At 48.1% G+C, this 13,553-nt stretch overlaps 1 protein-coding gene across 1 annotated transcript in view; it reads left to right on the plus strand.

Moving 5' to 3' along the window:
- Window positions 1-12,564: 12,564 nt before the first annotated feature.
- LOC119953878 (succinate dehydrogenase [ubiquinone] cytochrome b small subunit B, mitochondrial-like) overlaps window positions 12,565-13,553 on the plus strand; it is a 28,422-nt gene continuing 27,433 nt past the window's right edge. Inside the window, exon 1 of the mRNA XM_038778491.1 lies at window positions 12,565-12,666. Within this exon, the coding sequence (XP_038634419.1) occupies window positions 12,579-12,666 (88 nt within the window). The 5' untranslated portion in view covers window positions 12,565-12,578. The remainder of the gene's footprint in view (window positions 12,667-13,553) is intronic.

Below are 13,553 nucleotides of genomic sequence, written 5' to 3' on the forward strand. Positions count from 1 at the left end.
ATATACGGTATGCTTGCCTTCATTGGCCGAGGCATTGAGTATAAGAATTGGCAAGTCATGTTGCAGCTGTATAGAACCTTATTTAGGCCACACTTGGAATATAGTGTTCAATTCTGGTCGCCACACTAACGGAAGGATGTGAAGGCTTTAGAGAGGGTGCAGAAGAAATTTACCAGGATGTTGCCTGGTATGGAGGGCATCAGCTATGAGGAGCGGTTGAATAAACTCGGTTTGTTCTCACTGGAACGACGGAGATTGAGGGGCGACCTGATAGAGGTCGACAAAATTATGAGGGGCATAGACAGAGTGGATACTCAAAGGCTTTTTCCCAGGTAGAGGGGTCAATTACTAGGGGCCATAGGTTTAAGGTGCGAGGGGCAAGGTTTAGAGGAGATGTACAAGGCAAGTTTTTTACACAGAGGGTAGTGGGTGCCTGGAACTCGCTGCTGGCGGAGGTGGTGGAAGCAGGGATGATAGTGACATTTAAGGGGCATCTTGACAAATACATGAATAGCATGGGAATACAGGGATATGGACCCCGGGAGTGTAGAAGATTTTAGTTTAGACGGGCAGCATGTTCGGCGCAGGCCTGGATGGCCGAAGGGCCTGTTCCTGTGCTGTACTTTTCTTTGTTCTCTCTCTCAAAGTGGTTTATCCAAAACATCTCTTTACAGCACGTAGTCCTGGGTTGGCTAATTGTATTTAAAAGCGGATTTTGACCCGAGATGGGTTTTGCTTGAGTGGAGATAAAAGATAGCAGTTAGGATTTACTGTTTCATTGCCATTATTTAGCATTGTTTAACTGGTCATTGTGATCTATTTTCTTTTGATGTTAACGTTAATAATATTGTGTTAGTACTAACATTTGTTTTAATATATCACATCCCCATTTGTGCATGGAATCACTCCTGGAGCGAAGCATCCTCTCTTTACAGTCTTACAAATGAAATAAAAGTTTGGGGTTTCTGTAAGATCTCCTAGCAACTGTTGGGGTCGGTCCAGGATCATAATGTATTCATTTTTGTTACTAAAACAGGGTCACTTTAAGAGTTCGATCATGTGATGTACTGATGACATCTTCGGCAGGTTTGGGCAGGCTAACTGTCGCTCTACATTTGCAGCCTGTGTGCCAACATATTACCAATAAAGCTCTTGTTTGTTTTGTACCTTAGTGGTCTGAAAGCTCTTCTTTTAAAATACCACAATACTTATTGTGTGCCCCAAAGGGTTACCTTCATCTGGTTCCTATTTTTAAAACCCTGTTGTGAACCTCGCCAATGTGACAGGAATTCCGAATGTGGAGAGCGATGCTGCATGGAAGCCACTACTGGGATGTTAATGTATTGAAATGAGGTTGCGACCTTCCTGGGCAGGCGCCTCATCATGTCACCAACGGGGGAGGGGGTGGGGCGGCGAAAATCAGAAAATCATCTCACTGGAGAGATTCCCATTTTCCAATTCTCGCGGGATTTTGTGCCAGTGTTCCCATTTGCTTGATGTGGACATGGAAAATCCCCCCCTCCCTGCATAATTATTTCTCCTTGTCTATAGCTCCTTGTTTTGATGAGGTGTGTTTAGGTCATCCAGAAGTGAAACCTTGGTGTCTGAACAAAATGAAGTTACGAGCCACAGACCAGGGTCTCTCTGTGCACTGATAAACCCTCTGATATCCTGTCCCAAAGAGTCACTGTCTAGATCAGTGATCCTCGCACCTTGATGCTAATTGTGTTTACTACAAGAATATGTCACGTGATGCTATGTGTGCTTTGAGCATCTTTCGGGGGAGGGGGCTGAGCAGCACGCACCCCCCCTCCCCCCCCCCCCCCCCCCCCCCACCACCCTCTCCACCATTTCCTGTTGTCCTACGAACAGATGAAGATGTAATTCTGGAGGAGACAGGGAATTGTGCGTACAAAAGGATGAAGTCCTTCTGAAGTCCATGTTTCCACTGTATTCCAGCATGGTTTGCATGAGATAAGTCTCTGCGCACAGCGTGAGTGAGCTGACCTCTGCTAGATGGGTGCCGGGGGCTCCCAGTTGCCACCTTGTGCTCTCTGGAAAATCCTCACTGAACATCATCCAACTAGGGGAATCCTGCAGCTATCAGGGCCTGAAGGGCATGCCTGCCTTGTCTGCCCAGAGCCATGGCCTCATCGCCTGCATCCTGAGCTTCCAGGAGCTTATCACCCACCTCACATTCCAATTACTCCTCTTTAAAGGAGACGTGAAGCTCTTCCATTTTCTCATCATCCAGATACCCTCCCCTTTGCATCACTGGCCCAGTCTGCAATAAGCCACAATGGTGTATGACACCATCTGCGGCGTGTGCTCCACCAGATCTGTCAAGGCATCGTAACCTAATTTTTAGGATCCCAATTTTGTGCTCCACCAAATTCCATGTTTTGGCTTGAGCCTCATTGTACTTTCTCAGCCACATCCTCTGTAGATAGATTTTGTCCTCGAGGAACCAGCCCTGGAACCTCTGTGGACCCTGGACGATACCAGGGATCCGAGATCTGCTGAGTATGGGTGAGACCCAGGTGCTCCCTGGGTACTGTGTGCAGAACTGCATTATCCGTACATTATAGTCACAGACCAGATGAACATTGAGCGAGTGAAGGCCCAAAGCCCTTGTGGCTCACATGCCGCTTGTCTTTGGAGTCCTGGAAGGGGCTACTGCCTTAGAAATGGAGCACAGCGTTAATTTCAATTCCACTGGCAGTCAATGTCCTCATGTGCCAAGGTGTTAAATCCTGCAAAAGGTGGAATATGTGAGTGACCAGTTCCCATGACAATCACTGTCTTCGGCAACATTAATTTTTGTTCATCTGCAGGTGGGACAAGTGCCGTCTATGTAACCTGGGTCTAGCGATTTGTCTATGAATTACAGAATTCTGTGGATCTTCCTCTACATGTGAAGTGGCCCTGCGGCCCCTTGATCTTGAGGGTTGTGCTCCTCCCTTTGATGAGACAGGCACCTCTGTCACATTCTGTTCCTTCTTCGATCCTGCCTATAAGCCATGAGTCAGGCAATGAGATCACCAGGCTCCATGTTCTTCATCATCTCCTCACTGCAGTATCAAAGAGAGAGACATGCGGGTCAGCATTTGCCACCGAAGGACCTCTCTCTTGGTTAAGTTTATTTATGAGAATGACTAGAGCGAGGGTAGGTCCGATCAAGGACAGTAGCGGGAGATTGTGTATTGAGTCTGAAGAGATAGGAGAGGTCTTGAACAAGTATTTTTCTTCAGTATTTACAAACGAGAGGGGCCATATTGTTGGAGAGGACAGTGTGAAACAGACTGATAAGCTCAAGGAGATACTTGTCAGGAAGGAAGATGTGTTGCGCGTTTTGAAAAACTTGAGGATAGACAAGTCCCCCGGGCCTGACGGGATATATCCAAGGATTCTATGGGAAGCAAGAAATGAAATTGCAGAGCCATTGGCAATGATCTTTTCGTCCTCGCTGTCAACAGGGGTGGTACCAGAGGATTGGAGAGTGGCGAATGTCGTGCCCCTGTTCAAAAAAGGGAATAGGGATAACCCTGGGAATTACAGGCCAGTTAGTCTTACTTCGGTGGTAGGCAAAGTAATGGAAAGGGTACTGAGGGATAGGATTTCTGAGCATCTGGAAAGGCACTGCTTGATTAGGGATAGTCAGCACGGATTTGTGAGGGGCAGGTCTTGCCTTACAAGTCTTATTGACTTCTTTGAGGAGGTGACCAAGCATGTGGATGAAGGTAAAGCAGTAGATGTAGTGTACATGGATTTTAGTAAGGCATTTGATAAGGTTCCCCAATGTAGGCTTGTGCAGAAAGTAAGGAGGCATGGGATAGTGGAAAATTTGGCCAGTTGGATAACAAACTGGCTAACCGATAGAAGACAGAGAGTGGTGGTGGATGGAAAATATTCAGCCTGGAGCCCAGTTATCAGTGGTGTACCGCAGGGATCAGTTCTGGGTCCTCTGCTGTTTGTGATTTTCATTAACGACTTGGATGAGGGAGTTGAAGGGTGGGTCAGTAAATTTGCAGATGATACGAAGATTGGTGGAGTTGTGGATAGTGAGGAGGGCTGTTGTCGGCTTCAAAGAGACATAGATAGAATGCAGAGCTGGGCTGAGAAGTGGCAGATGGAGTTTAACCCTGACAAGTGTGAGGTTGTCCATTTTGGAAGGACAAATATGAATGCGGAATACAAGTTTAGCGGTAGGGTTCTTGGCAATGTGGAGGAGCAGAGAGATCTTGGGGTCGATGTTCATAGATCTTTGAAAGTTGCCACTCAAGTGGATAGAGCTGTGAAGAAGGCCTATGGAGTGCTAGCGTTCATTAGCAGAGGGATTGAATTTAAGAGCCGTGAGGTGATGATGCAGCTGTACAAAACCTTGGTCAGGCCACATTTGGAGTACTGCGTGCAGTTCTGGTCGCCTCATTTTAGGAAGGATGTGGAAGCTTTGGAAAAGGTGCAAAGGAGATTTACCAGGATGTTGCCTGGAATGGAGAGTAGGTCATACGAGGAGAGGTTGAGGGTACTAGGCCTTTACTCATTAGAACGGAGAAGGATGAGGGGCGACTTGATAGAGGTTTATAAGATGATTAGGGGAATAGATAGAGTAGACAGTCAGAGACTTTTTCCCCGGGTGGAACACACCATTACAAGGGGACATAAATTTAAGATAAATGGTGGAAGATATAGAGGGGATGTCAGAGGTAGGTTCTTTACCCAGAGAGTAGTGGGGGCATGGAATGCACTGCCTGTGGAAGTAGTTGAGTCGGAAACGTTAGGGACCTTCAAGCGGCTATTGGATAGGTACATGGATTAGAGTAGAATAACGGAGTGTAGGTTAACTTCTTAAGGGCAGCACGGTAGCATTGTGGATAGCACAATTGCTTCACAGCTCCAGGCTCCCAAGTTCGATTTCGACTTGGGTCACTGTCTGTGTGGAGTCTGCACATCCTCCCCGTGACTGTGTGGGTTTCCTCCGGGTACTCCGGTTTCCTCCCACAGTCCAAAGATGTGCAGGTTGGGTGAATTTGCCATAAAAAATTGTCCAAAATTCTATGATTAACCTAGGACAAAAGTTCGGCGCAACATCGTGGGCCGAAGGGCCTGTTCTGTGCTGTATTCTCTATCTAAGTCTCCGGCTGTGTCTCAAGGTCCCTTCACGCAAGCTGGAAAGTCATGACCATCAATTGGATGACCAGTCTTTCGTTTGCTTGATGCTTGACCAAACCCCACCCACCTCAGCCCCACACCACATGACTGGTGACTATACCTTCGGCCATTCGAGTTCATCCTGTGCTCTCAGCTCAGGCCCAAATATTATCCAAACACCCACTCCAAAACTATGCTTTGACAAAGAGTCATCGGACTCAAAACGTTAGCTCTTTCCTCTCCCTACAGATGCTGCCAGACTTGCTGAGATTTTCCAGCATTTTCCCTTTCGTTTCAGATTCCAGCATCCACAGTAATTTGCTTTTCTCCAAAACCATGTGGTTAGCTTGGAGCATGAGGATTACTGCTCAGAGCTTGAATAACTACAATGCAAAGAATTCTGAGTGCTTCCCTCAGTTCCATGTCTACCTCTCGTAAGGGGATTCTCTAACTTGCCCAGTTGTTCTGCAGCCCCATAAAACCCAAATAATTTTGCAGTCTGCATCAATCAGTCAGGAATTTGTGTTGCTTGAGTGGATATAAATGCTTCAAAAGCTAGATTCCAAACATGTCAATGGAGCTGATGCTGAATGGTTTCAATTGCAGGGGAATGCTCAATAGGGAAAAGCTTTTCCAAGTGCACAGCTGATTTCTCGATTGTTTTTCACCAGGATGGTTCCTCCGGTATATGGCCACAATAATGAGTCGCAAGTTTCTTCAAATAAGTTCCTGACGGGCAGCACGGTGGAGCAGTGTTTAGCACTGCTGCCTCATGGCGCTGAGGACCCAGGTTCGATCCCGGTCCGGCGTTACTGTCCAAGGGGAATTTGCACATTCTCCCCGTGTCTGCGTGGGTCTCACCCCGACAGCCCGAAAAGATATGCTGGGTCGGTGGATTGGCCTCGATAAATTGCCACTTAATTGGGAAAAAAAGAAATGGATACTCTAAATTTACATTTAAAAAAATTAATTTCCCGACATTTGACGGCTGGAAACACGGCCACTATTGATAGCTATTGATAGCAGCATGGTAGCACAGTGGTTAGCACTGTTGTTTCACAACTCCAGGTGTTCCAGGTTCGATTCCCGGCTTGGGTCACTGTCTGTGCTGAGTCTGCACGTTCCCCTCGTGTTTTTTTGGGTTTCCTCTGGGTGCTCCGGTTTCCTCCCACAAGTCCCGAAAGACGTGGGGCGCAATTCTCCGGACTTACGAAAAATCGGAGAATAGCGGGCGGCGTAAATTTTAACGGACACCCTGGTCCGACGCCCTCCCGCTATTCTCCCCCCCCCCCCCCCCCACGGCCGCCCCCCGACACGAATCGCTGCTCGCCGTTTTTTTACGGCGAGCAGCGATTCTCCCCTGGCCGATGGGCCGATTTCCAAGGCCTTTACGGCCGTTTTTATGAACGTAAAACACACCTGGTCTGACCGTTCGTAAAAACGGCCGTAAAGTCCCGATCTGGGGAACTATGGCACCGATCGCGGGCAGCGGGTACTTACCCCGCGCACTCTTTCTCCCTCCGCCGCCCTGCTGGATCCATTCGCAGGACGGCTGAGGGGCATACTGGCCTGCGCATGCGCAGGTTTCACGCATGTGCGTAACGAAATTTGTTAAGCCCGCGATACCAGTGTTCACGGCCGCGCGATGCTAGCCCCGACCGGGGAGCAGAATCGGTTCCCGGTCGGGGGGGGGGGGGGGCGGAGGCTGGCGTCAAACGCGCCCGTTTTTGACGCCAGCTTCCCGATTTTTCATAACTGGGGAGAACCGCGCCCATGCTGTTAGGTGGATTGGACATTCTGAATTCTCCCTCTGTGTACCCAAACAGGCGTCAGAATGTGGCGACTAGGGGATTTTCACAGTAACTTCATTGCAGTGTTAATGTAAGCATGTGACAATAAGGATTGTTATCATTATTTTGTGGGGGGGGTCAACCACGTCCTGGATTAACATCGCTGAGAACCGCGACTGGGGCCTTATCGTGAGACTTTCTAATCACGCGACCAAATACACTGCCCCAGTTGACTGTGGAAAATCTCAACCATAATCTATAAAAACACAGAAACGTCAATAAAGTGAAAGATTAACTTTGAGTGTAACCCGAGTTCTGCAGCACCCAAATTGTTAATCATTCTAGAGTTGGATAACTCGTGTGACTTAAACGGTGATCTTTAAGCATACGACTCCTATTGGTTTGAATAAATAATAATTTAAATAAATACATTGGTTTAAATAAACGCCTGTACGCAAACAAGGCATTTGAAATGAAATGAAATGAAAATAACTTAATGTCACAAGTAGGCTTCAAATGAAGTTACTGTGAAAAGCCCCTAGTCGCCACATCCCAACATCTGTTCGGGGAGGCTGATACGGGAATTGAACCCGCGCTGCTGGCCTGTCTGGGTCTGGCTTAATCTGTGGTGATGCTTGAAGCAGCGATTCTGATTCCATATACTCACCCTATTCTTCTATTCTGTTATTGTCTTTTCTTTCAGCCACCTATCAAAGCTATTCTTAATTGTTAAACAGATTTTGCTTCAGTTGGTAGTACATTCCACTTCACCTCATATCCTTCTGCCTGAAAAAAATTCTACTGTTCTCTGCAAAACAAAATCTTGGTAGGAAGTCTTACAACACCAGATTAAAGTCCAACAGGTTTGTTTCGAATCACTAGCTTTTGGAGCACTGCTCCTTCCTCAGATGAATCATTCACCTGAGGAAGGAGCAGTGCTCCAAAAGCTAGTGATTCGAAACAAACCTGTTGGACTCTAATCTGGTGCTGTAAGACTTCTCACTGTGCCCACCCCAGTCCAACGCCGGCATCTCCACACCAAACTTAATCTTGTATTATAAATGATCTCATTCTCCACCACTTACTGGGAAAAGGTTGTCCTGTCCATCAGCCCTGTCACTTTATAATTTCAAACACTGGATCTCAACATACAATCTCCTCGATTCTAAGGAAAAATAGCCCCATTTCATTCTTTGTTTGTTTTTCTTCAGGCTGCATAGCATCTTAACTGCCTCACGCCGAACAAAAGGATTTTACATTGCATACCTTTAGTTTGTGCGCGTTCTTGATCAATCCAAACACAACCTAATGCTCTGCTCGCTCCACATAACCTGGTGTCCGCTGCTTCAAACATTACTTCCCTTAATTTATCATGGCTAATCCACCTAACCTGCACATCTTTGGACTGTGGGAGGAAACCTGAGCACCCGGAGGAAACCCATGGAGACACGGGGAGAACGTGCAGACTCCGCACAGAGACAGTGACCCAGAAGGGAATCGAACCTGGGACCCTGGCGCTGTGAAGCCACGGTGCTATCCACTTGTGCTACCGTGCTGCCCAAATTTGAATAGAAATAGCGTGCATGGGAGGGAGTAGGGGAATGGCACTAAGTCGTGATGCTCATTTGGAGAGCTGGTGCACAGACGATGGGTTGAATGGCCTCCTTCTGCTCCGTAACAATTCTGTGATTCTGATACACTGACAAGTTTTCACCCTCATAATTTCCTAGAGTTGCAATCATAGAATCCCTACAATGCAGAAGGAGACCAAGGTATGGCATTGGCTCTTTTTTTACCATATGACCGATTCTCCGATTGCAACCCACCTAGGCCCACTCCCTCACCCTATCCCTGCAACACCACCAAACCTTTGGACACAGCACGGTGGCACAGTGGTTAGCACTGCTGCCTCACAGCGCCAGAAACCAGGGTTCAACTCCACCCATGGGTTTGTGTGTGTGGAATTTGCACTTTCTCCCTATGTCTGTGTGGGTTTCCTCCGGGTGCTCCAGTTTCCACCCCACAGTCCAAAGATGTGTGAGTTAGGTAGATTGGCCCTGATAAATTGCCCCTTAGTGTCCAAAGGTTAGGTGGGGCTACGAGATTGCAAGGATATGGCGGGGAAGTGGGCTTGGGTATGGTGCTCTTTCAGAGGGTCGTTGCAGACTCAATGTGTACTGGGCTAATGGTAAGATTCTTGGTGGATGAGCAGAGAGATCCCGGTGTCCATGTACATAGATCCCTGAAAGTTGCCACCCAGGCTGAGAGGGTTGTTAAGAAGGCGTACGGTGTGTTAGCTTTTATTGGTAGATGTTAAGTAATGGGTTAAGAGACATTGCAATTAGTTGTCTCATTTATGTTAAGTGTTCAATGATTGTCTCATTTATGTTAAGTGTTCAATGATTGACACTGATATGTAACGGGGCTTCAGGTGGACTCTTGAACTTGTGATGATCTGTAGAGTTCTGTGCAGAGTGAGTTTGAACGATTAAAGGCGTGTTGGTGAAAAAGGAGCTGAACTCTTGCCTCTTCATACCACAGCATCTAGTACATGTTAACAATGGTAGCAGAGGATGGTTGCTGTGTAAATGTGAAGGCTTGAAAGATACAATTTTTCCAGATCAAACCAAGGAGTGAAAAAAAAGGGAAACATGGCTGAACCCAGGACAAAGAAAGCTGGTTATGATTATCCTCCCCTATTTTCTGAAAGGGAATCATACGACCAATGGAGAAGTGCAGTAGTTATGTGGACTAAGGTGACTGCTTTAGGAAAGAGAAAACAAGGTATGGCATTGGCTCTTTCTTTACCATATGGCAGTAAAATCCGAAACAAAGTGCTTTCTGAGCTGGAGTTGAAGGAGTTAGACTCAGAAGAAGGTCTGGCGACTTTATTACTTTATATGGACAAGATTTATAAGAAAGATGACTTGTTAAGTGCGTATGAAGCATGGTCGGATTTTGATAAGTTCCGGAAAATAGAGCAACTGTGAAGTTTAATTGGGCAACTGGACTGGTTAGGAAGACAGACTAGACCAGACGTGAGTTTTGATGTTTTAGAGTTGAGTACAAAGATGAATGATCCCAAAGTGGAAGACATAATAAGAGCAAATAAAGTATTGGCCAAACTAAAATGCAGGAGTGTGTTTTGAAGTTCTCTGTTTTAGGTGATCCTAGGCATTTGAAACTCATAGTTTATAGTGATGCGTCCTATGCAAATTTATGTGATGGAGTTTCAAGCGCAGGCGGTTTTAGAATTTTTCTTTTGGGGAACAATGGTAAATGTTGCCCTCTTATATGGGAAACAAAGAAAATAAGAAGAGTGGTCAAAAGCACTTTGGCTGCTGAGACATTAAGGGCGAAATTCTCCCAAAACGGGAGAAATCGTCAAACTGCCGTAAAACCCGGGCGGGTTTTACGGCATCGCGCCCCTTCCCGACGGGGGACCGATTCTGGTCCCCCGTCGGGGCTAGCAGCCCGACGTCGGAGGCTCCGACAAGTCGGGCTTAACGAAAATCGTTAAGCCCGCTTGTCGGACTTAGCGGCGGCTGACGCGTCATATGACGTCAGCCGCGCATGCGCAGGTGGGAAGACTCCACCCGCGCATGCGCGGGTGACGTCATCGCGTTTTTGCACGAAACCCGCGCATGCGCGGTCCGGGTTGCCCCTCAGCCGCCCCGCGTATTGATACTGCGGGGCGGCGGAAGGACAAATAGTGCGCGGGCATCGGGCCCGCTGCCCGCGATCGGTGGGCACCGATCGCGGGCCCATGGCACCCTTGGCACGGCCGTGGTACTGCCGTGCCAATCGGTGCCATGGTTATTTTTTTCCAGGTGGTCACGACGTTTTTACGAACGGCAGGACCAGGTGTGTTTGCCGTTCGTAAAAAGGTCGTAAAGGGCTGGGACTTCGGCCCTTCTAACAGCTGTGAATCGCTGCCGGCCGTAAAAAAACGGCGGCAGCGATTCGTGTCGGGATTTCGGCGGGGGGGCGGGAGAATAGCGGGAGGGCGTCAAAAAAGTCGGGAAGGCCCTCCCGCTATTCTCCCACCCGTCGTGGGGGGGGGAGAATTTCGCCCTAAGCTTATTGGAAGCGGTGGATATGCCTTTTATATAAGTCAGATATTGACAGAAATTTTGGGATTAGAGGATTTAGGTAATATACCTATTGACTGTCACATTGACAATAAATCTCTGTGGGAAAATGTGCACTCTACAAAAAGTGTCAATGAAAAGAGGTTACGGATAGACATCGCAAGTTTAAAGCAGATGTTGGACAGAGGGGAAATAACAAAAATTAAATGGGTTGACAGCAGCTATCAACTGTCAGACTGTTTCACGAAAAGAGGGGCTAGTTCACAGAAACTTTTAGATATCGTGAATGAAGGGCACCTGTTTCTGTGAATTTTTTTTTCTGCTACTTTAAAAAAAAAGGGGGGGAATCATGTGTGTGTTTTAGTTTCTTGAAATTTTGTTTTTTTTCTCCAAGGAAGGGGAGACTGTTAAGTAATGGGTTAAGAGACATTGAAATTAGTTGTCTCATTTATGTTAAGTGTTCAATGATTGTCTCATTTATGTTAAGTGTTTAATGATTGACACTGATATGTAAAGGGGCTTCAGGTAGACTCTGGAGCTTGTGATGATCTGTAGAGTTCTGTGCAGAGTGAGTTTGAACCATTAAAGGTGTGTTGGTGAAAAAGGAGCTGAACTCTTGCCTCTTCATACCACAGCATCTAGTATGTTAACAGTAGAGGGATTGAGTTTCGGAGCCATGAGGTCATGTTGTAGCTGTACAAAACTCTGGTGCGGCCGCATTTGGAGTATTGCGTGCAATTCTGGTCGCCGCGTTATAGGAAGGATGTGGAAGCATTGGAAAGGGTGCAGAGGAGATTTACCAGAATGTTGCCTGGTATGGAGGGAAGATCTTATGAGGGAAGGCTGAGGGACTTGAGGCTGTTTTCGTTAGAGAGAAGAAGGTTAAGAGGTGACTTAATTGAGGCATACAAGATGATCAGAGGATTAGATAGGATGGACAGTGAGAGCCTTTTTCCTTGGATGGTGATGTCTGGCACAAGGGGACATAGCTTTAAATTGAGGGGAGATAGATACAGGACAGATGTCAGAGGTAGGTTCTTTACTCAGAGAGTAGTAAGGGCGTGGAATGCCCTGCCTGCAACAGTAGTGGACTCGCCAACACTAAGGGCATTCAAATGGTCATTTGATAGACATATGGATGATAAGGGACTGGTGTAGATGGGCTTTAGAGGGGTTTCACAGGTCGGCGCGACATCGAGGGCCGAAGGGCCTGTACTGCGCTGTAATGTTCCATGTTCTATGTTCAATGGGCCGAATGGCCTCCTTCTGGCACTCTAGGGGTTCTCCGACACTCAGGGGCAATTTTGCATGGCCAATCCAACCAACCTACACATCTTGGGGCTGCTTTTATCAGAGACACAATCCATAGAACCATGGCTGGTGTGATGACGGTCAGAGGACTGGAAACAGGAGACACACAGCGAGACAGCTTGAAAAACACCCCAAGAGCCATTGGAAAGAGAAGGCAATCCAGCCCAGGACTACAACTCCCATCAGCCCTCAGCAGGGGGAGCATGCGCGGCGATGAACTTCCGGCGGCCCGGCAATGACTTCCGGCCGGGTGACCTTGCCGGGAGAGTCGGACATGGCGGCCGTTGTCCGGTTAAGTTTGATGTGCGGACGCGGCTTCAGGCGTGAGTTGTCTCTTCCTTGGCGGCGCGGTGCCGGGACGGGCGGGAGCGCTCCGCCGTCGCGCGGGTGTCGAGGGGAATGTCTCTCCGGAGTTAATTTTAAATGTGTTTCCCCGTTCCAGCCACGCACAGAGAGGGCGGGAGCGGTTGGCCCTGGCCGGACTAGGCCTGGTTGCTGTGGTAACGGCCTCCCCATCGGGACATCCGTCTGCCAGCCCCTCCCTGGGCCCGATGTCAACCACTGGGCAGCGCAGAGAGAAGGTGATGGGCATGTTCCCCACCATGGGGGCTTTCCCCACAGAGTCCATAAGGTGGCACAAAGGTTAGCACTGCTGCCTCACAGCGCCAGGGACCCGGGTTCAATTCCAGCCTTCAGTCACTGTGTGGAGTCTGCACCTTCTCCCCGTTTCTGCCGGGGTTTCCTCCGGGTGCAGGTCAGGTGGATCGGTGGTGCTAAATTGCCCCTGAGCGCCCAGGGATGTGCAGGATAGGGGAGTGGGACGGGATGGGGTGCTCTTTCAGTTGGTCGAGCCAGATTTGTTGGGCCGAATGGCCGCCTTATGTACAGCTGGGATTCTATGGGAACTGGCCCCTCAAGAGGGTTGGCAGCCAGAGGTCTCTAGGGGTGCCAGTCCAATGCACCATCAACCTGGTCCTGAATTTCTCCATTTCCGTGTGGCCTCTCCACAGATGTCCTGGAGAAGCTGTTGTTTTGGGTGTAATTGTTTTGGATCCAACCAGAAGGACATCCATTCCAACCCAGAAATTGCTGGAAAATCTCAGCAGGTCTGACAGCATCTGTGGAGAGAGAGCAGACCTAATATTTCTAGTCTGGACACCTTCGCCAGACTCTAAACGTTAGCTCTGTTCTCTCTCTGCAGATTTTTCAG

This window comes from Scyliorhinus canicula, chromosome 19 (assembly GCF_902713615.1).
Source record: "Scyliorhinus canicula chromosome 19, sScyCan1.1, whole genome shotgun sequence".
In the NCBI taxonomy this organism is placed as follows: domain Eukaryota; kingdom Metazoa; phylum Chordata; class Chondrichthyes; order Carcharhiniformes; family Scyliorhinidae; genus Scyliorhinus; species Scyliorhinus canicula.